The sequence below is a fragment of the Cyanistes caeruleus genome, chromosome 1, assembly GCF_971803275.1.
Source record: "Cyanistes caeruleus chromosome 1, bCyaCae1.hap1.1, whole genome shotgun sequence".
NCBI lineage: Eukaryota > Metazoa > Chordata > Aves > Passeriformes > Paridae > Cyanistes > Cyanistes caeruleus.
In genome coordinates, this window is record NC_141701.1 from 128,549,241 (window position 1) to 128,577,185 (window position 27,945).

The 27,945-nt window shown below is 39.2% G+C and overlaps 1 protein-coding gene across 2 annotated transcripts in view; it reads right to left on the bottom strand.

Annotated features, from left to right (window-relative positions):
- COL1A2 (collagen type I alpha 2 chain) overlaps positions 1-27,945 on the bottom strand; it is a 38,975-nt gene that overhangs the window by 10,053 nt on the left and 977 nt on the right. Inside the window, exons 2-37 of one of the 2 annotated variants that reach the window (XM_086857229.1) lie at positions 26,260-26,270; positions 25,616-25,633; positions 24,896-24,931; positions 23,195-23,278; positions 21,873-21,929; positions 19,701-19,745; positions 19,551-19,604; positions 19,213-19,266; positions 18,783-18,836; positions 18,232-18,285; positions 17,920-17,973; positions 16,230-16,274; positions 15,971-16,024; positions 15,820-15,864; positions 13,719-13,772; positions 12,301-12,399; positions 12,171-12,215; positions 11,968-12,066; positions 11,323-11,376; positions 11,116-11,223; positions 10,253-10,306; positions 10,050-10,148; positions 9,136-9,189; positions 8,663-8,761; positions 7,852-7,905; positions 7,260-7,313; positions 7,080-7,133; positions 6,927-6,980; positions 6,056-6,100; positions 3,891-3,989; positions 3,129-3,236; positions 2,247-2,300; positions 1,625-1,678; positions 982-1,035; positions 820-873; positions 611-718 (exon numbers count right to left, since the gene is read on the bottom strand). In XM_086857229.1, the coding sequence (XP_086713355.1) occupies positions 611-718; positions 820-873; positions 982-1,035; positions 1,625-1,678; positions 2,247-2,300; positions 3,129-3,236; positions 3,891-3,989; positions 6,056-6,100; positions 6,927-6,980; positions 7,080-7,133; positions 7,260-7,313; positions 7,852-7,905; positions 8,663-8,761; positions 9,136-9,189; positions 10,050-10,148; positions 10,253-10,306; positions 11,116-11,223; positions 11,323-11,376; positions 11,968-12,066; positions 12,171-12,215; positions 12,301-12,399; positions 13,719-13,772; positions 15,820-15,864; positions 15,971-16,024; positions 16,230-16,274; positions 17,920-17,973; positions 18,232-18,285; positions 18,783-18,836; positions 19,213-19,266; positions 19,551-19,604; positions 19,701-19,745; positions 21,873-21,929; positions 23,195-23,278; positions 24,896-24,931; positions 25,616-25,633; positions 26,260-26,270 (2,222 nt within the window). The remainder of the gene's footprint in view (positions 1-610; positions 719-819; positions 874-981; positions 1,036-1,624; positions 1,679-2,246; positions 2,301-3,128; positions 3,237-3,890; positions 3,990-6,055; positions 6,101-6,926; positions 6,981-7,079; positions 7,134-7,259; positions 7,314-7,851; positions 7,906-8,662; positions 8,762-9,135; positions 9,190-10,049; positions 10,149-10,252; positions 10,307-11,115; positions 11,224-11,322; positions 11,377-11,967; positions 12,067-12,170; positions 12,216-12,300; positions 12,400-13,718; positions 13,773-15,819; positions 15,865-15,970; positions 16,025-16,229; positions 16,275-17,919; positions 17,974-18,231; positions 18,286-18,782; positions 18,837-19,212; positions 19,267-19,550; positions 19,605-19,700; positions 19,746-21,872; positions 21,930-23,194; positions 23,279-24,895; positions 24,932-25,615; positions 25,634-26,259; positions 26,271-27,945) is intronic. The other variant, XM_086857220.1, reaches the window with a different exon arrangement.

The following is a 27,945-nucleotide window of genomic DNA, read 5'->3' on the forward strand; positions in this document are numbered from 1 at the left end:
CAATTCCATCAATCACTGTGTGACCAATACAGCCACATAGTGAAAGATCTTGGTATTGTTCTATTAAAATTATACAGTAAGTAACCCAAGCCACATTATCCTGCAACACTTTGAAGTATTTGAAGCACGTGAGTCTGACTTTCTGCATCATTTCAATCAGTTTCCATGTCAGTGCATGAAAAGCCTATGTGTAAATGGGTGCATGGACAAATTTGCACACATGCTTCTGGATGACTGAGTCTACAGATCAGACTGTGGCAGCACATCCCATCTTTGAGAGAAAAGTGCCAGTGTCCTCAGCTTGAACTTACCCACAATCACACCCTGAATGGTCCAAGATAGAGTGATTTTGCTGATCTTCAGAGCAAGTTGAAAATTAGCTATTATTTTTCTCTTCATTTCAGTTCCAGACTCACGATCTGAGCCCACATAAATAGATTGATAAAATTTACATAATGTGTGAAAATCAGAATGGTAACTTTTCTCACAGCCTAGTTTGAAGTTTTGCTTCTTTCTTTAATTACCTTTTCAGAATTCAAGGCTTTCAGGCCATGTATTGCTTGCATGGCACAGTTGAGAACAATGCATTTCACAAAGACAATTCACTTACTGGTGGCCCAGAAGCACCAATTGGGCCAATGGCACCTGTTGGTCCAGTTTCTCCCTTAGGTCCTTTGGGCCCACGCTCGCCTTTAGCGCCAGGCTGACCAGCTGCACCCTGTGGGCAGAAAAACAGACAAAATGAGGAACTGGAAACCTTGCAGAGGAAACAGAGGAAGGTTATGGCATCAATATGAGAAAAGTGCAAACAAAACTCACAGGGGGTCCAGCAAATCCACTGGGACCTACAGGACCAGGCTCACCACGTTCACCCTAGAGAGAGGACAAAGAAGAGACAACTGGTTAGAATGGTCTTTAAAAGGGCAGTTTTCTGAACATCATGTCTTTGACACAGGAATAATTGCAGAAATCGCTACTTACAGGGATACCACGGGCACCAGCAGGACCAGCAGGACCAGCAGGACCTCCTTCTCCCTAAAAGACAGCCCAAAACATTTTGACATTGGGAAATAGCCTTACTGCAGCCAGAACAGGATTACTCCTGTGGTACAGATACATACAGTGAGTCTCCTTGAGTCTCTAGTGCAGGGAATGTTACTGAAAATGTTTCTGGTTTTGGTCCGCCCTATATTAATAATTTCTAATGATTCTCAGACAGCATAAAATATAATTTTATATTTTATATATAATATAAATATATATATATTCAGCTAACGTGTGGTTATTCATCATTGTATCAAAACCTCCTCTCACGTGCAAGTAGGATTGTGGATTTTAACCTCAGCTGGGAAAAATTCAGCCCAAGGCTGAACCAGAATCCTCTCCAGAAATAACCCACTGCTGTGGAGATGTGCATCCTCCTTCCTGCCCTTTCAGAAAAAGGTTTGGGATACTATGGCAAGCTTCACTGAATAGTCCCAACAGCTCTTGCTTCCTCAATCTGAAAAACTTAAAGGTGGAATTGGTTTTTATGGAACTCATCTTTAATATTTATGTGTTCGTAAACTGTATCATCAAGGCATTTTTTCATTCAAAGAGTAGACCAATACAATTACAGACTTACCCGATCACCAGCACCACCAGCAGGGCCAGGAGCACCAATGGCACCAGGGAGACCCTATAGGCCAAGAGATAGCACACTGTTTCAAACAAAATGTTAAGTAGGACCAACTACTTTAAATAAACTTTCTCCTTCCTCCTGGAGAAAGGTATGTAACTAACTTTCTTTCAGATGCTCTCATTATAAAGGATACATGATTTTATAAAAAAAAATCTATTCAGTTACTTTCCTTCCCAAAGTATGAATTCTAAGAAAGGCACCTGAAATCTCAAATTAAGGATAGTCTTGTGTAACTTTGCAGGCTGCCTTTAAAACTATCTGTCTGGGCTTAGCCCATGAAATTAAAGAGGACACTGTCACACTGAACAGCTGTGCAATGTCTGTGTAATGCTCTGTTCATGTAATTTCTCTGCTTGGATGCATGAGAAATGATCACTTTTCTCTCTCTCTCCCCTTGAATTCAATCATCCTTGGACAAGAGGCAAAAAAACTACATTGATTTGTATTGAGCAGATATAAGCAGTAATGCAATACAGTGAGAAATGCAAGCTCTGAGCACCCTTCTCAGTTATTTAAGTTCTGAGGTGTAGCAAGGTTAAGTCAAGTAGAACCAGAAGATACTTACACGAGCACCATCTCTTCCTGTTGCACCTGTATCACCTCTCAGACCTGGGGCACCCTGGAACACACAGTGGGAAAAATTGTATTGGTAGTGAACTCAACAGTTTGTATGAAAGAAGTCTTGAGCTGCTTGCTGAGTATCTGTACATTACTTAGACATCATACAAAAAGCTTATCATGCTAGGTTTTCTGGAGAAATGAGCATTGATTATTATTTCATTCTTATTGCTGAGTAGGTACTGACTTGCGAAGTGAATGTCTGGATGTTTTGGCATGCTTTTCAGAATAAACCTTCTGTCATGGGAAACCTTGGTTTCTCCCAGGTCCCAAGAATTTTGAATGGAATTAGAAATTGAAAATCTAGCTCACTGAAAATGTCCATGCATATTACAAATGATGCATATAAATTCCCCTCAAAAATCTCTTTTCTTTTGGTCAATAGATGTCCATCTGTAAAAATTCTTCTAGATTTTCATGTTGTACTTTCTATATGAAGCAAGAAAACAGCTATTACAAACAATGATGTCATATGGACAGACACATAAAATGCCACATTTCATGTAACAAAAAGTTATTTTCAGGCCATCACTAGAGTCAAGAAATCAGATCAGCACTCTGTTCTCTCTCTTTTTTTCCTTAATACAGCCTAGTGTTCTGCATTAATCTGCATGTTGATACATAGGGTTTTTAAAAAGTTTTAGGACAGCACCTTATAAAAGACAGTCAGTCTGTCAGACCAACAAAACCTCTACTTGCTGACTATTGAGTAATACAGTTTTACAGTAAATAAAAGTCCCATTGTGGTAACCTGCAGGTTTTTCCAAGTTAATGAAATTTAGGCATCTCAAACCTGCGCATACAGTAACAAGCCAGTTGTCCATCTTACCTTTTCACCCTTGCCTCCTGGAACACCAGCAACACCCCTCTCTCCTGGGATTCCACCAGGGCCAGCAGGACCAGGAGCACCAGCAGCACCAACATTGCCAGGCTCACCCTAGCAGCAAGAGCATATCATGTAAGTCAGGGTCAAGTCACTCACATAATGGAGAACAAAATCATCATTACTATTCTGCCCACCATTCTACTTGGTTGCAAACAGTTTGAGTAGTAACATTTTTGTCTTGAGCTATTGTATGTGTCTTACTTTTCCAGCTAGTCGAGATGCTAGATGTAAACAGTCTCTCTCCTATTCTGTGGGATCCTGAGGTTTTAGGTCCCTTTTCCAAATTAAACTTCTGTAGAATGACTAGCCATGGGAATCCAGAAAACCAAGACCCAGATTCACTTAGCACCAAGCCAGCATCACATTTGCTAGGGGATCACTTATTATTTCACTTTTATTTGGGGGAAAATATTGCTTACTAGACACAAGAGCTTCCTGTGTACAAGTTAGGTCTGGGTATAAACAGAAGTCAGCATGAATTTTGGTCAGAATCTAAGATCCTATGTCCAAAAAGAATAACAGCATACCCAGCTGACAACCTGTATTCAAACTGACTTCCCCTCCCATCATCTGTAGTACTAAACATAAACCCATTTAACATTAGTGTGGACTAGCTGGGATGGAACTTCACCACTTGGAGAGAGGTTTTGGATTGCATTCATCAGGAATTCAAGAGCAAGGCACTGGCAGCTGGAAAAGGCATACCTTGTTACCATCAGGGCCTGGTGGGCCAGAGGGACCACGGCTTCCAATGGGACCAGCAGGACCGACAGCACCGCTCTCGCCAGGAGGACCACGTTCACCCTACAGGAGACAGCCTGATCTGAGAGCTTCCTTGAATTGGTCTGTAGCTGAAAGCACTGGCTAGGTACCATGACAGTGTGACACATTTTTATCTGAACAAACTAATCACAGCTGTGCAGCTATTAACTAAACTGGTCATAAGAACTGGCTCTAGCTTTTGACACAAAAATATCAAAATTAAGTAATAAAGTCTTGCATCATGACAACAGATGACAACTAAAGTATTAATACTTCTTGAAAATGGATTTTGGCTACTGTGCTTGTTCTGTTAACAGTGTCTGGCATTCTACTGTCAAATGGAGATTCTGTTTTAGAACAAATAATGGATTCTAGTGAAATTAAAGGGTTAGTAATTGGCAAACAATTACTTTTACAGTGGCAGATGCCTGGTGGCAGGGGAATAAAGGTAACACCTCAAGCCTACTAATGTGACCTGTACATTATAATAGGTAGAAGGATAAATTCTGAACCATAGATCTGGAGACATAGAAATAGCCAGAAACTTGATTTAAATGAACAACAGATCTATCAAAGATAGAAACACTAGTTTTACTAAAGATATCTCAAATTATCTCAGTGTGATCAAGCTGGACATCAGTGAATAATCTGATAAGGCATAATAGAGTTTTTAGTTATGCTGGACAATTTGGAATTTGTGTAAAAACTATAATGTGGTCAAAAAAACTGACTTAAGGGGAGATAGCGCACCAGTAGAAAGCACCAATGATGCAACAGATTAATTTATATTGTAAAGATGTTCCTAAATTAATTTTTTTTCCACACATTTTGTTAATTACAGAGAGGGAGAAAAAGAAGAAATATGCAGATATCACAAAGGTGGAAGCATTTGTCAACAGGACAAAGGACTGGCAGGCTACACAGGAAGAAGTGAATAACCTGATAGATGGCTGTAACAGCAAAGGGATAAAATTCAAGAGTGCAAGTACCAGACCATTTATTTAGGCACCAAAACTGAATTCTGCTGTAAATGGAGAAATGACTGAAAGGGAAAGGTAATAGCCTAGAATATGTCACAGACATATAAAAGGAGAATGTGATCTGGCACAAGCAGTGGGGTATTCTTAGGAAGTGTTAGTTTTGTGTATAAAGCATCAGTAAGACCTATTTTGAAATACACTGAGGGCTGGATGTGTGATGCTTAGGGCAATCTAGAGCAGAGGAAAATAACTCCTACTGCTATGACAAAGGGAACTAGGCTTAGATGCACTGGCAAAATGAGAGTTTAGAGCAAGACATGGTTTCTGATACAGACTCAGGGCACTAAAACATAGGGAGCAAAAGTCCTGTTTAAACTGGTTGAAATAACTTGTAAGAGTGAATGGGAACACTTGTCACTGGATACATTTAATCTGGAAGTCAGAAGAAAAGAAGAAGCAACAGAAGTAGGTTAAACATCCATCTCTTTAGAGGCAGATTTGGAAAGCAAATAATTAATTGAGCCCTTTATAAACTACTACTTGCTCTACATAAATGGTATCTTCCTGTCATGCAGGAAGGTGTCCACATAAAGCTCTTTGAGGATGTTCACTGACACTTCAGAATTAAAGGGGAAGCAATACCTTCTAATGACTATTCCAGTTTCTGAATTCAGCCTACTATTTATTCAAAGTCAGTACTGAGGAGCTACGAGCTGCCTAGCAAGGGATAGTAAAACTGAAATGCTCAGGCTAGGAAGGTCTGTGCACAGGCACTGCAGATGAAAACTCTCATATTTGTCAGGCCTCAGTCTTTTATCATCCATAGTCTCATTGTAAGGTTAATACAGGATATCATCATTTGGGTAATATTCATACTTATACAGAAATTTACAAAGACTGGCAACTGTGTTAACTAACTCAAATACCCTAACACCTGCAAAGAGCAGAGAATATCATCCTTCATTCCTGGGAGTCTGCTGCAATACACTATTCTGTAACAGAGAAGAGCTTTTTGCCTTGAGGAACATGGAAATGTATATAGCCACTATTATTACGGAACACTTCATTAAGTGTGTTTACAACACATTATTAAGACAGTCTATACCAGATTTCAAATGAGCTACTCACTCTTGGGCCAGCAGGACCAGGGACACCAAATTCACCATGAAGACCCTAGAAGAGAGTAGATAGAGTGGTAAAGTTTATTTTACTTCCTTAAACTGTACTTTGTTTCTTAGCAACAAATGGAAATTCTCAAATTACAGAAGCATGTTGAAAAGTTTCAGACAAATTTTGAGACAGTCTGTTACATACATGGAAATAAGCCCTTTTCCTCCAGCTGCACAGTATTTCAGGGTACACATTAGATAATATTTTTTCATCTGAAGAGTTAGTTATTAAATGACAAACTTTTTTCAGGTACATGCAATGTAAACTCTTTTACAGGGACACAGATGTAACTATAAATGTTAAAAGTGATTATGATGCAGAGAATGCACAATTTGCAGACTACATCTCCCACTAACTATACAGCAGCTAGAGCATGAACCATAAATGAACCGCCTCAGTTGGATGCCATTGTACATTCCCTGAAATCAGCTGAGGTACAAAAACATAATTGGAGTAGTGCAGGTTAGATTGAACCTTGAAGATTTTGAAAGAAATGTGAAGAAAAATATTTTTCATGTACTGTCTCTTCTGGGGGAAGAAGCATATTTAATTGCTACTCAAGGCCCAAAAAGCAAAGGACTACCTTTGGTCTGTTTCATACCAAAACTTTGAGAAAGGAAGTATGATGCAAGTTCCAACGCAAAAGGGACTATTAAAGTTCGCATGTTACCCTGATTGCTTTGTTTTGGCAAATAGATTCAACAGGCTCTTGCTTATTTGAGGTTAACAATAATAGGTTAAAAACCCCGAAATTTTTAACCCTGCCAATGCAAACAGAGCCCTCATGCAATGCCTGCCCCATCCATGGAATGCTGCGTCTGTCACTCACCCTCTCGCCTGGTTTACCAGCCTCTCCAGCAGGACCCGAGGGACCTGGCAGACCCTGAGTGTAAAGAAACAAGAATACAAATATAGTTATGGCAGAAGCTCCTCATGCTTTGGGAAATGTAGATAAGATTGAACAGAGCACACAGTTCCTTACCTGGAAGCCAGGAGGGCCAGCAGGACCTGTTTCACCTTTTCCACCTTGGTTGCCCTGGATGGAGTGAAAAACAAATTATTAACTTGGAAGAAGAAACACAGGGAAGTGGACTTAAAACTGGGAAGTCCCATTAATGAAAAGTAAATCACAAATTGGATTTGTGTGGAGGCTGTTACTTACAGTGACACCAGGAGGACCTTGAGCACCATTGTTTCCCTCTGGACCAGGAGCACCCTATATATGTTCAAGTAGAAAGCTATTATCAAAGTTTTGATTTGCTATGAGCAATATCTCCAAACAATTATGTGCCAGTTATTGCAGCACATTCATACTTAAGAAAACTTATTTTGGAATTACAGAATATAGAAACCTTGCTGATAGCATTTTTCCCACAGCAGACTGGTTTTTGGGTCACTTAAAGGGAAGAATTAGTAAGTTTCAACTATAGTAAAAAGTTGGAAATTTACAGGATGAAGTAGAAACCATATACCATACTCTAAGAATTAAGAACAGGGAGTGCTATATTTTCCTTTCCATAGGATAATACCCCATGATTAATTACCCAACTAATACCCAAGAAGGGGAGTTTCCATTTATCCATTAAGTAATAGCTCCCACTGACATGAGGCTAAAAAGAATGCATTCCCAAGGGCTTTTCTAATTTCATCATCTATTCATACTTGCACAAACCAATGTAATCTTATTACAGAGGTTTGGAAAATCTACTTTTATTTTCTCTCTGGAAGGTGATAAAGAAAATATATCTACATACCCGTGGGCCAGCAAGACCAACATTGCCTTTTTCACCAGGTTTGCCAGGTTCACCCTGAAGTTGAAAGAAAAAGATATAAAAGTTAACCAACACTTCATATTAGATGCAGCTTGAACTACTAAGCAGAGACTTATACTCTCACTGTCAGAAGATTTACTGTAATACTTCTTTAACCCAAATTAAAACACACACAACCTCCATCTGTCTTTTTGGATAACTTAGATTAGCTCAAAAATAATGAGCTAAAAAGAAAAGTCTTTTCAAAACTTGATGCCTTTGTGTTTTGAGATCGTAATTGATGGCACTCCTCATAGTGTCCTATGCAATACACTACAGGTTTGCACATGTTTGTATGTACATCAACACCCAAGTCCAGGACATGTAAAGAACTCCACTGAAGTCACTGGTAGCTTTTATCCTAAGATGAGTGAGCTTTGTATAGTGCTCTATAAATAACAATACTCTGGAACTGGATTAATAGTCGAACTTGACAGAACTTTTACAGATGTGAATATACAGAAGTGATAAAATGGACATGCTGAAATCATAAAATATACCTATATTATTCTAATCACTTCAATGTCAAAATATCCCTCAGCTAATTAAACTGCTTTTTCCTTTCTTTAATCAGATTTTAGGTAACTGGAAAATAATTTTAAACAAAACTCTTGAATGTAAGCAGATGTAAGCCATCTGATGAGCAGCACAGGAGAATACAGGGAGATGTGTTAGATTAATGATAGAGTTGAGAACCTACAGATTAGTCTGGAAATACTTTCATAGCAATAAAAAGTTTCTGTACTGTACTTACAGTGGGGCCTTTTGGTCCAGGGAATCCAATGTTGCCAGGCTCACCTCTATTACCAGCTGGACCAATTGGCCCAACTCTACCATCTGCTCCGGGGAAACCCTAGAAAAAGAAATTGTACTATTAAATGGCTGAGGTAGTTTAATTAGAGCTCAGCTTTAGGAGAAATATGTACTGACAGGGAGCAAATGTCATTTAACTTTTCACCATTGTTGATACATTGCATGCTCATGCATCCCTCCCTTTTTCTCCTTTTAGTAAAACTCTGTATTGATTTTTCCCCTTCCAGGACACAGGCCTGATCTGGGACCCACAGAAATGAATGGAAAACTTAACACTGATCTTCTGAGTAACACAATAGAAAATCTTCCTGTTTTTACACAGTTGTGTTAGAGCTCAGTGCTGAGATGTCTGCTTTATACAGTTGTACTTCATTCTTTCCCATGCAATGAGGGAATAAAAAGCAAGGTACTTACCACAGGACCTTCCTTGCCAGCAGGGCCTGGGCTTCCAGGCTGACCTGGGAGACCCTGAGAAAGGAAAAGTTTCATGTTTTTAGAAGGAAACCTACTCACCCAACACATAACCACCATTTTTTTCTAATGCATGCACACACACACACACAGGAGTGCTAAGTTATCAGTGTACACTTTTTAAACAGGACTGTAGGTGCTATCACATTTCCACCTGAACCACACTGACTGTTGATCTGGTGGTGCGTGCTCCCATGCCAGCTGAAAATCAGTATAGGGAAGTACCTAAATTATTTTAGACAAACTAATTTAGGCTCTGCTTTAGAGGACAGTGTGTTTCAATGTTTGCAGATGCCTAATACTCATATGTGCATTGCAAACTTTCACTTCACAGGGTAGGGTAGGAAGAGAAAGAATAAGGAGTATAAATATAATGAAATGAACATAATCTGGCTGCAGCCAACACTACTAAAAGTGAATGGCTGGTTTCAGTGACATAATTTGCAAAATAAAAAAGAAATAATTGAGATCAGCAATTTCACATCATTTTAGTAGGGTCTCCTTTCCCTTGAGTTCTTTAAAGAGAATACATACACCTCCATTGTGATCATAATGATCACACTGTAAATAATCACAAATGAAAACCCCTTACAGAGGTCAATGCAGTATCCAGTACAAGAGGACAGTGTTCCTTCCCAAGGCAATCAAATGCTTCCCTAACAAAAGTAACTCCTTTCAACAAACATTTTGATGCTTCTTAATCATTCCTAGTGGAGTTTTTTAAATTGAGTGGTAGAAGTGCCCTGACTGTGGTTAACACATGTTGAATTTATGCAGTTGGATTTCCAAATAATTTTGTTTTTTAAGTTATTTTCTTTCTATGTAGTTCAAACTTAATCCACAGAGTTCAAACTTACTCTTGGACCCATAAGACCAGGCTCACCAGGACGGCCAGCATCACCATTAGGACCCTTAGCACCAACAGGACCACTAGCACCACGGTTACCAGCAGGTCCCTACCAAAATAAATAAAAATAAAATTAGGCAGAAGTAGCAAAAAGCATTGCACATCTGTCTATAAAAGGTGGTTCAGAAATAGTGACCCAGACAAAAGTCTTACCATGACACCAGCTCTGCCATCAGCTCCAGGGAGCCCACGAGATCCAGGTACCCCCTGCAAGTCAACACAAAACAAATCAGAAAAGAAGGGAAAGAAATAAATCTGTTCTTGTGAGGTGTATAGTGACTACTAGATTTCAGCCTTCCAAGCAGGTCTGCTGAATTTGAGGCAAGCACAGCTTTAAGCACACAGTGTAAACAGGTATTGTGAAAGGATCTCTGTTCCCTGTAGATTTGCTTAAATTCTAATCTGTTTGTATTATTTTCAGTGTTCATTGTTACTAATAGTGGCTCTAGCCAGCAGCTAGGAACCCACAACCTGTCCCACACTGTTCCACATTCCCTGTAGAGAGTTACTGACTCTGAATTCTTTATCTCTGCCAAAAAACAATCTGGGGAAAGCACTACTATTTTTCTTATTATTTTCCTGTGAATTCTTTTCCTTCACAAAAGCTACATGCCTCCTGAATTTCATGAAGTGGCTTTCTCACCCAGTGAAACATTTACTAGCCATCCTTGAAGAGACTGAATTGAAAGCTTTTGCCCTCCATTATGTGTGAGCCCATTATCTGTTTTAAGCAGTTAGATCCCATCACAAACTTTTAAGAGTAATAAGATAATTCACTAAATATTACACAGTGGGTAAATAAAAGCAATCTCTAAATACTTCAGGGATAAGTAAGCATTAATGCAAACCAAAAATGGGTTTGGTCCCAACTAATCAAAAGGCTAAGGATTGAAAATTATCACTGCTTAGCAGCGTTAATGTAAATTTAATTACTCATAATTATTTTATTTGCCTGTGGGACTCTAGATTGATTTCCACTTTTCTTTTTATTTCTGGAAAATGAAAAGAAAACCTACTCTCAGACCAGCAGGACCTGGGGGACCAGCAGAGCCAGGTTCACCAGGGCTGCCTCTCTTGCCTTCCTCACCACTAGGGCCAGGAGGGCCAGCAGGTCCAGCAGCACCCTATTTTGGACAAACAGAGAAAAAGAAAATATCAGATGTGGTGTTGCAGATATTATTAGGCCTTTGACTGAAAAAGCCTTCACATTTTGCCATACTTACAGGCTCACCCTTCATACCACTTTCTCCCTTGGCACCAGCGGGGCCTGGTTCACCCTAGAGTCCAAAACAAAAAGAATTAGGCAGCATTCCAAAAATCTCTCTTCTACCTGGAGAGCTTACTCATGAAACAAAAAAAATATTTTATCATCTAATGGCATGCTTCCCTCTACTGTGAAAATGGTCAATGAACACAACTGTATTTTTGACTTAAATGGCACAAAACCAAACATGTTAAAGATGCTTAGGAATGACAGTACTGAACAATGACACATTTAGGTAGGGCTGGTTCCTCTACTGAGGATACCCACTGAGGGCTTAGTTGTGAGACTGCTGCCACATCTCTCAATGCTATTAACATGGACAGAACTTCACGGTCATATAATATTATGCTGTGTTGGAAGGGACCCACAAGGATCATTAAGTCCAACTACTCCTTGCACTCATAGGGAACGCAAAGTGAATCTTTTCAGTCTCAGCATCTAAAGCAAGTAATGAGATACAGAAATCAATTAAAATGTTCAATTATAGTGCATCAAGAAAAAATGTCTGCACTATAACATAAATATATCCAGAGGAGATCTTTTACAACTGTGGACAGACACTGTGTCTGGTTTCCAAATACATGTAATATAAGAGGTCACTTACAACAAGTCCTCTAGCACCACTAGGACCAGCAGGGCCAGGAGGACCAAGAATACCACGGGGACCAGGCAGACCAGGAGCACCAGCAACACCAGGAAGACCCTGTCCAACAGAGGGGGGAAAAAGGTATTGTGAACCCATTGTCTTTTCTGCTGCATTAACTGAATTGGGTTTTTTCTAGAGCAAACAAGTGCAGTTGTACTTACAGCTGCACCCTTAGCCCCTGGAAGACCATTAGCGCCGGGGTTGCCCTGTTAAAAAAGATAACAATACTGGTCAGTTCAGAATCAAAAGTGCACACATCTGACCATAGATAAAATCTGGCTAGTTACTCACTGGAGGGCCAACAGGACCACTAGAACCAGGAAGTCCAATCTCTCCTCTTGGGCCAGCAGGACCACTAGGACCAACATTACCGGCAGGTCCAATTTCACCCTGTTGGAGAGAAAGGCAGAACCCTCTATCAGTGTACACAGTATTATGGCAACAGTGAAGCAATCCTGTATCAGCCTGGCATGAAGATAATCATATTTGTGTATTCCCACTTCAGAGGGCAGGAAACCGAGCAGCTGAGAGCTTTTAATGGATTTTAAAGGCACTCAAGTTGGGATGTCTATTTAGGCTCCTTCTAAGGTAATGGCTAAGACAGGAAAAACAGATGCTTACCCAGACCAAAATAATCATGTGCACCCATGTGCCTCCAGAACTGGCCTGAAGTGCCACAGGACATGACACCTAACTGACCATTATTTTGCACTTTCAGACTGCTGTGGAATAGTGTTCACAGTGGAGCAATTGACAGAAAAATGATTCTTGCTTTTATTTTCAGAAGGTTGTATTCCCTAATTTGACTACAAGAACCTGAATATAGTGACAAGTTTTCTTCAACAGTTCAGTCAGAGCTCATCCAGGATAGGTAGACAGTCTCCTCTTGGAACTACATGATATACCTACACTTACATCTGCTTTAGAGAAGACTTAAAGGCTTTCATAAGGCTTGCCTTTTGAAAAGAATAATCAGAATGGGATCTCAATTTTTTTCTCAGTTTCCCTGAAGTTAAAATTAAAGGGTCTAGAAAATAATACTTCTTTTTCGTTTAAAAGTTGATTAAGTTTTGTCTGATACACAGAATGACATGGTCAGCAAAATTTTTACATGAAATATATGCAACACTTTCCTCAAATGTTCTGTCCCTCCTTGGACACCCAAAATATTGAGGCTCTTACCAGATAAAAAAAGCCAAGCTTTGAGCTATAGGGTGAATAATTTAAATTATAGTCTGCAAGAGCAAAATGATAGAGCCCTAAACCTGAAAAATTTTAATGCAATTTCTGCACTGTAATTTCAAGGACTTAGATTGGAAGCAGCCCCATCATCAAACACAGCTTCTTCATCCCCCACTATTTCTGTAAAGTGATGTTAACTGCTACTTTGCTTATTTATCATGATTTATGCCACCCTTGGAAGGGGTATGTAAGTGCACCACATAGGAAGCAGTAAAAGGGTTATGTGTTTTCCTGAACCTGCATAGCATCCATCTCCCGCTGTGAAGTAAGTGCTATATTTTAAATTAGCGCTCATAGCTGATGTTCTCCAAATACAGATCAGGATGAGGATGAAATCCAAAAGTAACTAATAAGAAAGAACTCTTAGCTCATGGAGGGTGGTTTTTTTTTTTTTTCTGCTTAGAAACTCTGGTTAGTACATTTCAGCTTCACTATCAAATGTACCACCATGAAGAGGATGTTCATACCTTAGCACCAGGAGCACCTGGGAAGCCTGGAGGACCAGCAGCACCAATAGGGCCCTGGGAGATGAAAGGGAAGCAGTTGTGTAAAATTACTCAGCAGCAACAGAAACATCTTGCTTGTTGGACAAAACAGATTAAAAATATGCACATTTACTTATTCCACACATTACCACCTCAGCACACCTTAGCCTTTTTCAGTTCCAAACTGACAGATTTGGTTCACTACAAACAGTAAAGAGCCAGGTCAATGCTTAAAGAACATATGCAGTACAAATTAAGCAAGAATTGGTAAAACCCTGCCTTGAGGCCAAACACCTGAGAAAGAACAAAGGATGAGCAGAGGCAGGCTTCTGCAAGGCAAGATGACTGATTCCACAAAGTTCACCTATTGCTGTGAGATTTATAATTATATTGGGACAAAGTTCCAACATACCAGGCACTACAAGAAAAGATACACTGGTGGATTCACAGCCTTAATTTTTTAATGCATACAAAGGGTTAGTTTTTTTTCAATTATTAATTAAAAATCCAACTCATTAATTGATATTCTGCATCAATATCTACTTTTTTGTTAGCTAAGATCTTCCAGTTAGAAATATTTATAATAAAACTGCTTCACAAATCCAAGGTATAAAATGTGTCAGCTGGTATGACAAAGAGGAATTGGCTTCAGATGTTCTATAACCTACTGTTATAGTGTTATAGTGGGAGTACCTGGAATTGCCACTAGTTTTGCATAATCAAAAAAAAGACCAAATGCCCTTTTGGATATGTTTGAAAGCATCAACTTCCAGAATTTTCACTGCAGTGACTTTTTCACATTTTAAATTTCAAGTGGAAAGAAGGATAGAACTTTTTTTCCCGTTTTAGTTTTAAAAAATGAGTGTTAATAACTGTTTTGCAGAGTATTAAGGCATCATGACCTAAGTATGTGACAAATAACTTCAGCCTGGGACAGACATTGGGACATCATGGAGCACTGTGCCCATTGTGAATAACAGCCCATGCAATTGCCAGCTTCAGAACATTTTTCCTGCAGCAACTCAACTGCCTTCATTCAAAATGTCTTCAGCTAAAATGTTTTGGTTCTCCTACATAAGATCTTAGCTGTAAGATTTTTATTTGCCTGCAATTTAACTGCCCAATCACAGATTTTTTTCAATACTCTCCATGGAAGAACTTAAGAGAAATTCACAGCCATGCTCACACGCTCTGTTAAAGCACAACAGGTATCTGAAGTAACAAGGGGTATTAAAATCAACTTTGGCAAAACAGAACCAAGTACAACTTCATCATAGACTCAGTTTTTGAAGATAGGAAGAAAAAAACCTTATTAACTGTTATTACTATTGTTCTTGCGTATTCCAGATTTGTTTTACAGTTTCAAAACTATATCCTTGCACTCATATTTGTTTGACTGAGATAAATGAGGTTTACTGAAGTCAGAGGTAAATTATGGCAACGCTAACTCCTTTTAAAAAGGGAAAATCTGCATTGGATTAGCTTTTATTAGAATAGTTATTGTTTACCAGTCAGGTCAGAAGAGCTGGATCTTGCTGGCCTTTCACACTAGCTCACATCTCAGGTATCAGTGGTGAATGAAAAAGGTCAGTGCCTGTTAGGCTGATAGGACAGTGCTGCAGGTACAAAGCATTTATAGCCTGTTTTGCATGTATAATTTACAGGATGTATATAACCATCTGTAACATGTGCATGGTATGTATCTGTCAAAAAGTAGAAGGTCTCTTTAGCTTTGGGATGAGAATTATTCTTTAGACTGTTGGAAATGAGAATTCTGTTCAGTGAGTATTTCCCAGTGAGACGTGCTGGAAAACCTTCTCATTAAACCACCAGTGCAAACAAGAGAATATTTGGTTCCTTCACTATGGATGTGTTTAATATAAATCCCGAGGCTCTCATGATACAGTCTGCAAAAGATTTGTTTCACTAATTCTCTTTGGGATGGTCTAATAAGCAACAAAGAACCATGTTAAACACATCAACAAAATCAACTTCTTAAAAGCCCAAGAAATCCTCTAAAAACAGGAAGAGAAGCACAAAGCCTAATGGAACCAGGCTGTCAAAAAGCAAGACTGAAACTTACAGCAGGTCCAGTGGGGCCAGCACTGCCATCACTTCCACGAGCACCCTGTGAGGAGAGAACATGATAAATAGTTTGAAAAGAGAACTGAATATCAGAGGAAGCCACAGTAAGTGGCTGGTTCATGACAACAGACACATGGGAAGCCACTTACAGCTGGTCCAGGGGCACCTACTCTTCCTCTCTCACCAGGGAGACCACGAGCACCCTTGAAAGAAAAATTAAATGAACTTATTTATATCTCTTCATTGAACATAGAAATATAGAGATTTTTTCCTCTGCTAAGTCATGTTGCATATTATTATTACATTATCTGGGTATCTGGAGTGTCAATAATGACAAATATTGAAGAAAATGCTGGCTGATTGAAATCTTTAAGATTATAATTTCCCACAGCAGCAGTGAATACTTACAGGCTGTCCTGGGGTACCATTTTCACCAGGGGCACCAGGCTCTCCCTGTGAAGAAGAAAGTTTGGAGGCTTAAGTTACTTAAGGATGCTTTAGACAGATAGTCAAACACTATGAGAGAGGTTTTCAGCTACTGGATCCCACTGTCTTCTGTAGCATTTTATAACACATGTTTCTGCATCACACTATTCAATAACAGCACATCAAGTCCTGAGGGTGCAGAGACTGCAATTGTCCCTGCATACACTGGAACACAGCCCGATGGGATCCTTTTAGAAGGGGAGGGCCAGAGAAAGTTGTGCCACTTGCTCAGCTTTCCTCACCCCCTTTCTTTATGCTGACATTTACTCTGTAGTACACATTTAAGAGATTGGATCTGGATAGTGAACTACAAATCCAGATCAATCAGCAGCTGTTTTTTAGCTAGAACAGAAGCAGAACAATGCTACTTTTGCCTTAATATAAGTTGACAAAGTCCTCTCAAATGGCTTAAAATAAGTATCTGCCTTAAATACCTTAATATAAAGGTATTATTATTACCTTAAAAAGGTATTTTTAACTTAAGACCAATAATATTGAGTATTTGAGTAACAGCCATTAATACATGGCTCCTCTCCCTTCAGGACTGTAGTCTCAACAGCCTTCTCAACAGGCCTAGGCTGATCTACAGTGATAAGATTTGTCTTACAGCACTTGTATCCTGAATATACCTGAATGCACCTAGTCTTAAATGCTGCAAAGACAACAAGTTCTTATCTTCATTGCTGCTTTCAGCACAGTTATATAATGAACAACCTTGATTTAATATGCTGGTGTTTTCTAGCACTCTTACTAGTAACTGTTCCATCCTTTACTTATGTGCTGTAAGTAGAGACTTTGCCATCTAAACTTTTTCTAAAGGTTAACAACTTGCAGTGATATTGAAGAATGCTGTGTTATAATTAAAAACCCTATAACCAAGTAGTGCTAAGCTCTTAGAAACAAGAAAGATGGATAATTAGTATTTGACTTTTCTGTTGTTATATTAGAAGTCTGTGAATACAAATCTCCTGAGAATCAGTCAGGATTTCCAGTAACACAATGATGCAACAGTAAATTTTTCAAGAACACTGATATTAGGCACTGAATTTGAATGGGAGAAGAAAAAAGACAAAAGTGTTCAAAGTGTGCACTAATATGAAGATGCTCACAAGAAAAAAGACTGTGAGGATCAAATATCCTTAACTCAGAAAAGCACTGCATGTATCCAATTTTTTAGCAGGAAGTCTTACACTGAACATGTTTCTCACACATCTGTGATGTGAGTTTTGCAGAAAAATTAGATGTTTTCATTTTAGAATACTTCAAAAAAGCCTACCCAAATGTAGAATACAATCTAGAGAAGAGCAGAGATAGCAAAATCAGTCTGAAGCGCTGCTGAATAGTGAGTTATCAAGAGCCCAGTTCTGCAGCCTTTATTCACTGGAAGCATTACCTTGCTTACAACTTGATTGAGGGCTCAAGATTAAGGCCCCAGGAATGTTTTCTCATTACAAGGTGCATGTATTTTTTCTACATGGATCCACTGGCTTCTAGATTACTGCAGCTGGGCAATGTTTAATGGCAACATGGAAGACTGATTGGATGGGACTTCACATGTCTTTTGCTAGGAAGAGCTACAAATGCATCCTGCATGTTCAGATTTTGTCTTTACCTTGTTACCAGGAGTACCAGGTTGTCCCTTTTGACCGTCCAGACCATTGTGTCCCTATATTGAGTAGAAAAATAAATATTGATACATATTTTCTCTCAAATGGCTATATGAAAATTCTTAGTCTTGTAAAACCTTCCTCCTACACAGAATTATTTCCTAATATTATCTTCTGGTTAGTCTTTCATATCAGGTGATACTAAAAACTTCAAAGAGGTTCATGCACTCTTCACTTTCAGAGGGTTTCTAAGGGTTTTCAGTACACTGCAGTGATGTTAGCCTTAAATATTCAGGGAAAAGTATATATGTACTCACCCTAATTCCCTTAAAGCCAGGCAGACCAGGAGTTCCAGGGAAACCACGAGCACCCTAAAAACACACAGTGCATGAATGATTGTCTCTCATATTACACAGGGCAGTAAAAAGGAAAGATAATGAATAAATCTTTCAGTAAAATTAACAAGTAGATTTGGGTCATAATCATTGAAGTAAGGAACAGAATCCAGATCCTAACCTGTTTCAAGACTAACAGTAATCAACCTGATTTTTACAGTTCTGAATCTCAGAAATTTCATGCATTACCATGTGACAGCACAGCTTTTTTAACTTTCTATGTCAAGGTGACAGCTTACCATGTGTAACTCCTCACTCTGCCACTTCAGTTACTCATTACTAGCCTTAGTGGGAATGGGGTAGGGAAATAAAATAAAAACGTAACTATAATATCCCTGCAAGTAAGGGCTGAAATTGTATTTATCTCTATAAGGATTATTACTAGACTGTTAATGTGGTGAAATTCAGAAAGGTTGTTAGGTTTAATTGATTAGTGATCTGGTTTGTATTGTATCCAGTGGATCACTACACACCTGAGGGCCAGCAACGCCCCTCTCACCAGGTCTTCCAGGTTTGCCAGGGTGACCCTAAAAAATGCAATAAAGATGCACTAAGAAGGAAAGCTTCTTTTAAAAAATAGCAACACAAACCACTAAGAAAAAAGAAAACACATTGGCAAGGCTTCTTTTTGTCCATAGATAAGGGAGATTCTTAATTTTAAGTTTTCTTTCCCCTGTGTTCGGGAAGTTAAATAATGTATTTGGAGTGGTTTGGAATTTACCCAATTTTCTGTACATTTCCAGCATACTGCATCTCTTGTACCATAAAATAATTATTTCAGGGGTTTATTTATTTAACAATGTAAAACATACAGCCAGTAGAATTCTAAGTTTAACAATTATCTTGCTGTTAGAGTTGAATCACCACCCCAAAAGAGAAGAGAAACATTTAATAACCACTTACGTCTTCACCAGCCTTTCCTGGAGGACCAGGGGGACCACGAGGACCCTGGGGACCCTGTTAAAAATAAATTGAGAATTACCTGAGGCATCATTCTTCATATATGTCTTCCCACTGTTTTCTGACTTCAGCTGGAGCTTAACTGACTTTGCACTTTATGATTCCAAGTGGAGAGAGCTTGAATCTGAGTGTTCAGCTCTGTTTCTGTAACAGGATCAAGCAGGAGTATCCAAACATTCAGAGAAGTGCATATGGACAGGAGAAACGGTCCAAAGCATTGCAAGCCAGCTTTGGTGTGCTGTTCCTAATGCTAGCAGTGTCTGTGTGTGATCTGTACTTACTGTTTGACCAGGTTCACCAGGCTCACCAGGAAGACCTTGGAAACCAGGAGGACCCTAGAAAATGAGGAAGATATTATTGGTTTCCAAACAAGATAATTTGTAACTTTACAGGTATGTCAATGTCAGTAGGAGAGAGAAGACTGTACTCACAGGAGGTCCAGATGCTCCAGGTGGGCCTCTGGGTCCCATTAAACCCTAGGGAAGAAAAATCACAGGATCTTTTTAAGAACATCACAATTATATAAACTCATCTGTAACACCAATTCTGGGCATTCCTAAAATATTTGTTAGCATCACAGTTTCCACTGTGCAATGTTCAAATGAAATTAGAGGAAGTTAAGAGCTCTGCATGAATTTGCACAGGCAGTCCAAGTGCAAACATCTTCTAATGGCAATGAGCCAACACAGAATCCAGTGGGATGATTAGAAATGTACCATCATGGCTGTGAACTTTATGATTCATCTTCTTAATCTACTCTGGATTGCTAGAAAATGAACTGGTTCATTCTTTTTTGAATTCTTCCTGTGCAGAAAAATCCAGAGTTTAAAGATGAGGGTTGTAATGCATTATGAAAGGCTCTTATACATATTGTGTATACAACTATTTCCAATAATTATCTACTTCTATTATAATATTTAATTGTTTTCTGGTGTTGATTAAATTCTTTTCATATCACTTGAAAATTAAATCACTAATATACTCTCCTTGACATTATTACAATTTATATACATCTTGAAAACACAGGGTGAGAAAAGCACTCCTAAAAAGGAACTTTCCATAGATTTGTGCTCTCTCTTAACAGCTACTTTAAGGTTTACTAAGCAAGAAAACAATTGCAAACTGAAATTTTAACTTGGACTTCTACACTCCAAACAAATTATTTAGGAGAAGCTTCAACAGAAATAATTATGTTTTAAATTCATTTTAAAGCTTTCTAGGAAAGTCTTTTAGATTTTCTCATTACAAGATTAAAATCATACACCAACTTTTCAGTGGTTTATGTAGCTTTCCCAAAAGACTGAAAACTTTTTATTAAGATGAATAAACGCACATTAATTACAGGAATTTACTCATGGAAGTTAAAGCGATGTTGTGGATATGAAAACACACAGTAATTCTAAAAAAACCAGTAATTCTAGGAAAAATAACAGTTCCTAGACAATCTGTATCATATCTGCTGCATAAACCCTGTGAATTTCTTCACAAATAATATTCTATAACTACTTTTTACTTCCTGATCTTTTACATACTATTTGTGAAACTTAAAATCTTCCTCACAATAGGTAAATTTTACTGCTGTTACTGCCAAATAAACCTAACTGATTCAAAAACTGAAATGATTTCCATTGAAAACAGAAATGGTGACACCTCAAATAAATCCTCATCTATGTTTTCTGATTAATCATCAGACATTGAGAGCAGAACTTGATTAAAGGTACCCATATTTTCCTATATTCCATAACTAAATAGGTGCCAAAGTATTTTTCAAAATCCATTTAATATTAGAGTGATTTTGGAAGTGGACACAAGCACTTGACCCAAAATAATCCTGGTCATCCTTCATCCTGCTGCTTACCCATCTGATGCACTGTCTGTGACATCAGTGTGTGGGGTGAATTTAACCCTAATTCTGCTACCTATGTACACTGAAAATGTTTGCTAAGATAAGGAGGGGTCAGAAACTCATATGGAGTGGCAATGAGACCCCTTAAATTCCATTTGTACATAGTATACAGTGAGCTATAAAGAGTCCTCCTCAGAACAGCCTCACAGTACCAAGTACTAATGTTCAGATGTTGAGAATCAAATGCAGCAGCCAATTTCCTAAATTCCTCTGCAATCCAAGGATATCAAAAGAGTTGTACAGCCGTGGAGGAAAAATCATCACCAACTGGAGCCAAGATGTTGAGTTACTTTTTAGGCCTGTATCTGTTTTAGAGAGCAGCTTTACAATTAATCTTATTCCTAAAACGCAATCTTCTGTCTCAATATGGGTAAAGTAATACTGTATAAAAGTACATGTGTTATCTAACGTCAGATTATGAGATTCATTGACTCATAAAAGTGTGGTCAACAGAGTTAAATCACGAGACACAGCAGTGCTATATTTAAGATAAATATGCAGATTCAAGACCATATTTCAAGTCCTCAGACCACTTAAAACACATCATCATTCTGTATTAAAGGATCAGTTTCTAGTCTGAGTCAATAGATGATCAAACCACTAATTTTAACACACTTTTTAAAAATTAATGTAGCTGAAATAAAGGAAATCCTAAACACATTCATGTGAGTTATCAAGTGCTATGTCATATACCTACCATAGGTCCTGGGCCAAAATCTGCTGCTTTAGATGGATCATATTGAGCAGCGAAGTTCTGTAGATAATAAAAAGGTTGAAATCAAAACAAAAACTTAACTTTAAAAAGTACTTTTAATCAACATTCTGTATCTAAATATCATCTGGTTTGTTATACTTGCTATGGGGTTTTTTAAAGCAGAATACATATAACTCAGTAAATATAGCCCTATTATAAATACATTTCTATCTAAAAAGACTTGATTTTACTGGGAAGGCGTTTTCAAACCTAAGTATCTCTGCAGAAGTTATAGAGAGGCATCCAATAGTGTGAACTGAAAATAAGGAATGTAAATTCAGTGCTCATTTAAAATTGAAAATTTTCTTGAAACTCTCAAATTATTCTGCCTAATCTCCAATGAAGGAAGTCAAGCAAAACAGTGAAAAAAATATGCATAAGTAAAATTCATGTACCAGCCCAGAGAAGCTATTGCATAAGGTGGGCCCTTCAGTTTCAGAAACATCTGAGGAGAGTGCAGCCTCAGAAACACTGCAAAGGATTTTTGATATTTTATCAAAATAGAAAAAGGTTCTCCACAACACAATCAAACCCCTTTTCTTGCTTGTTTCATTGACACATTAAAATGAAAAAAAAATAAAAATAATGAAAGCAGTTTGATATTTGCAGCTAGCAAAATAAAGTATTGCTATTCACATTGAAATCAAAAGAGCATTCTTCTGTGCAGAAGGATTGACTAAACTAGATCAATACAACACTGCCTTCATGCTCCCTATGCAAGATAATGTCAAGCTAAGAGTTAAATTCAGCATTCTGCAGAGAATACATAATGGACACTGGTGCACAGATTGTGTAGGCAACAGCCCATTTACAGTTCTGCAGCATGAATACAAATAAAAATAAAAATTTCTAAAGGACAATACTCTAAAATTCTATACACTTTTAATTGATTTTTAGCTTAAGGAGTCATCTCATTCACTTATTCCAATACAGTTGCTATCTCTTGAATCCAACCACAAAGGCTTTTTTTCCCCATCCACTTAACATTATCACGTTATCACTGTGTAAGTTTGTTGCTAAATCACAGGGTTGATTTGCTCTTCTTCCTAAATCCCTGCTGAATACAGAATCCAAATTTTCCACGGAATATATACACCCCAAGGAGGGTTTCATTACAACTGGGACCATCAATTTCTTATGGCTCCCAAGAGAATGTTTTTTCCACTCTTCAGCTCAACAACACTGCTTTCCAGCAGATACAAATTTAATCTTGGTCACAAAGCACAGCTTATGAGTTTTGGTAATAGAAAGTTTGGATGCCTTACTCCGCCAAGACCTGGAGGACCAGGGGGCCCTGGAGGACCTGGTAGACCATCTTCACCATCTCTGCCTGGTGGACCTGGGGGACCCTAGAGGTGAAAAGAGAATTATACAGTGAGAATTAGAAGTGTCTGAAGAAATCTCCGATGTGGTAACTTCGCTAACAACCAGGGACCCACAGAACACCCTACAGCACTGCCACATATTTCAATAAATCATTTCAATAAATGCTTAACTTGAGGAAATAGCCTGATTTTATGTTACCTTGCTATACCTTGTATCAGGTATGCACTGGAGCTTCATATTGAGAACATTTATGGGGGCAATATTGGATTTATGCTACCAAAGTAAGTAGTTTCCTCTTAAGTGACAAACTTTGGACCTACAAACCCCAAGTGACCCATGTGGACCCACACAGCCTAGCAGATCCTGTTAGTGAGAGCCTAAAATTTGACCAGCTGAGGACTAGAGAAGGTCAGCCCTACTGATATGAGTTACCATGGATCCATAGTAAGTCCAACACCAGATTTTAATCAGTATAGATAATTTGCTGGTATAATCATAAATCCAATTAAAATTTAGCAGTGGTCTTCTACAGATTGTTGATACCATCTGTCTGCTACCACTGTCAGAACTTCTTTTACAACAGGTTGAAATTACCTGTGTTCACTCCAGTAATATTTGTCCCTACATTCTTTCATCCTCGGTACACAAAGCTGGTCCAGTTTTGGCATCATGGCAATTGATGTGGGGTATTTAATTTGTCGAGATTTTTGGACCCAGTACTTAATGAAATCCATAATAAATGGGTTTCTAAAGGAGCAGAATTAGGCTTGCTGCTTTCAGAACAAAGAAAGCTTTGTTAAAAGCATTTCATTAAACAAATTTAATTAGTGGCAGCCTAAAGTAAATATCTAACTGACCACACTTATATAGTGTTCCTAATAGTTTCCATTACATTTGTCAGCACACTATGATCTCAGAAATCTTCAAGAGCTCCCTTATAGTACTATGGAATTTTCATTTTCAGATGATATAAAAGAAGACACATAGCTACACACAACCCAGATAAGTATGTGAAGTTTCTTTCCAAAAAGCAGCAATGATGCAGAAGCAAACCAGAATAGCAGATACGAGTGATATGAATGAACATTACAATTAAATTATTCAACTGCCCTTATTTATGGTTACTTTTACAGTAGAGCCTTCAGCAGTATAACACCCACTTTGACTAGCAGAAGATAACAAATGCCCAGCTACCAAGAAAAGAGCTTTTCCAAAACATTGTTGGAGGCACAAATAATGAATTATCTTCAAAACTGGCTTATTCTATTCAGGTTTTATGTAGAGAGCTTACCCATACACTATATTATTCAAAGATTACATTTTTGCATGTCAGCTTTTCCCTCTGCATTTCTATGCATTATTTCCACTGTGAGCAGCTGGAAAAACATTTTTCAAATCACCACTTGAACAGCTAGGCTGCCCTATGATCTCAACCACATCTGCTCAGGCAGACTGAACATAACTGGGCTGAATTTGCTACACAGGTAACTCGGTTTCTTTTTTTAATAAAATTGTAAATGCAAGCTTTTACAGGTACAATCATTTAATCCCACAGCAATGCTTAAACTTAGTTTTTTCCTACTGGTCTTCCAACAACAACTGTTCAAAGATCACAAGTAAATGTCAATCAAATTCCTTACCCTTTCTCCCTGAGGCCCTTTGTCGCCTCTAGGGCCCTGCCGGAAGAAAACAACACTCAATGAGTTACTGTGGAAATTTTCCAGGACAATACAGGGAAACAGATAGATTAAGGATAATTAGTGCACATTAAAAAGGAAAAGAAGGCTGCATATAGAGGTCCAACAGCTATTTTTCACAGTCAGTGCATTATTGTCCACAATAATGTACTGGAAATAGATTAGCCACTGCCACTGTTGTGTGAATTAAAAGTGTCATTGCGTGGACCAAAGAAGTACTTGCAAAATTTTGGTTTGTTTCTACTGAATAACTAATTCTAATATAACAGTAGTGACTTTTAAAAATAATATAGAATCAATTTAGTCTTTTAGACCTGTATCGATATTGTTGTACTATTCAATCCACATAAATCTTTATAGAGGAGCTCTGTTTAAATAAGAATGATACTTTGATGCCATTAAGGTTTTGGTAGGCTTAGTTCTGCTCACAGGAAAAGCACCTTTAATTCAGTACTTGAATTTACCCTGGTGTTAAAATGCTGCGTTGATCATTCCTTCCTTTTTTCCTACCTATTCATCTCAGCGCTACTGGTATTTTCAGAGAACACTGAAAATAAGCAATGTAGTCGATTTTCCTTTCATCCAATAGTCAAGAAAACATTAATCTGCTGAAGACTGCCAGATACATCTTCATATTCACATAAGAAAAATAAGAATGCTTACCTTGCGCCCTGCAGGTGCCTGGAAAAATATAAGGAAGAGAATTTCAAAAAATGAGTTACAATTTCTGCCAGTATTTTTAACCAAAATAATGCATAAACTTAGACATGTTTTCTTACATACCTACACGTTTTCTCAGTCCAATATATTTAACTATCCCCTATGACTTAAAATTACTTTGAAGCTAGGAGGTTATATATTGCAAAGATGAATGTAACTATATTAAAACGTTGTGCTGAAGACTGACAATTCTGCAGCTATAATAAAGCAATCTAAAGTATTAGAATTGAAAAAAAAGAAGTCACACCTGAGCTCTTTCATAATCCTAATGTGCAAGAAATTTAGAGTGTAAAACTGGTTTTAAAGTAGAGTCATCTTCAATCCAAACTTCCAGGTACAATGTCCAAACAGCACTGCTCCTTTACTTTCTCCTCATGGTCTCTACACCTATGAAGGCAGTCTCTCAAAAAGGCCGTCCCACTTGTGAAATTGGGGTGGGTACCTTTCCAGGCAGTGCCTTCAGGATTCGATCATCACTTTTCCATGACCATCTTGGGAATGAATGTTAGAAGATAATACTGCCACAAGAAGAATAGCCTAGCCTGTTAATTGGAGCGTTACGTTTTAGATAAAAAAATTATACTGACCTCTCTCACATCTGCAAAGAGAAGGGAAAGAAAAAAAGAGATAATTAGGGCAGGGGTTCAAATATTTTACAAGTTTTGCATTTTAAACTTGCTTTCAATTCAAAATTATATTTGCTGCTTTAAATTTGAAATGCAATTTTGTTGACTTCCTTAATGCAATAAACATTTTCCTAATGTTATTTCTTACTGTTAAGATGATTATCTTAGACTGGAAAGACTCATGGGAGAAATTGCCATGTATTTCAAATTCAAAACGGACTTGCTAATTAAATCAAGACAAGTAATATGGCTGATACAGTAAAAGGGCAGGTATCAGCTATAAACCTGCTCTAAATATGCTTCAACATACCTCCATTGAAAACCTCCCACACTTCTGCATTTCCACGTATGCGTTCATGCAAGAGATTAATAAACCCAGGCAGACTGAAACATGTGAAGATACTAAACTGTAGGAGTAATCTGAAACTTTCAGATAAATGACCCAATCCCACTTATATGGGGAAAGATTCTAGCTAAACATCCCTATTTCCACATTTTCCTGTACAACTGTGTAACAGGGAAGAGTTTGAAGTTATTAAACACCAAATTGCAAATAACTATCTCTGAATGTTATGCACTGCTAAGTGTATGTGCTTTTTTCATTAGCTGAAGAAACAAATTTTCTGAGATTTGTAATTTCAAGCAACATTACCACTAACTAACAGGTTGTTGGATGTTTTTCCACAACGTGTCACTTTGGCAGTGTATGAGCACACCAAATGATGATTCGTGCAGACCAGAATAAGGTGAGAGTGCTGCAATGCTGAACACACACAGCCTGCGCTCACCCAACACAAACTAAAGCCATTGCTGCCCGCAGGAGGCGGTGAGAGCGGCGCCTACCCAAACCCCTGCGGCAAGCGCGGGGTGCTCAGTTCGGGGACCCCCACACCAACCTCTCCGTCTGCATTGCCAAGGCGCAGCTGCCTCCCGTCACCGGGGACGTGTCCCCAGAGCGCCCGTCCAGAACCGCCCCGCCGCTGCCTCCCGCCCCGCCGAGGGCGACCCGGGGCACCTTCCGGGGAGCATCACCCCGGGGGGACATCACCCTGGGGGACATCACCCCGGGGGGACATCACCCCGGGGGGCATCATCCCGGGGGGACATCACCCCGGGGAGCATCACCCCGGGGGGACATCACCCCGGGGGGACATCACCCCGGGGGGCATCATCCCAGGGGGACATCACCCCGGGGGGACATCACCCCGGGGGGACATCACCCCGGGGGGACATCATCCCAGGGGGGACATCATCCCAGGGGGGACATCATCCCCCGGGGACATCATCCCCCGGGGACATCACCCTGGGGGGCATCATCCCGGGGGGACATCATCCCGGGGGGACATCATCCCAGGGGGAACATCACCCTGGGGGGACATCACCCTGGGGGGACATCACCCCGGGGAGAACATCACCCCGGGGAGAACATCACCCCGGGGGGGACATCACCCCGGGGGCTCCCGGCGCCAGGAGCGGGCAGCACACCGCTGCTCCCGCCCTCCTCCGCCCTGGAACGCGGCCAAACCCCGGGTCAGAGCCACCGTGGCCAGGGTCTCGGGGGGCCCTTCACAGGGCGCTGCCCTGCAGGAGGGCTCCGCTTCGCCCCCAGCCGAGTGGCGGGGCGCGACCCCGTCCCACCTCAGCGTG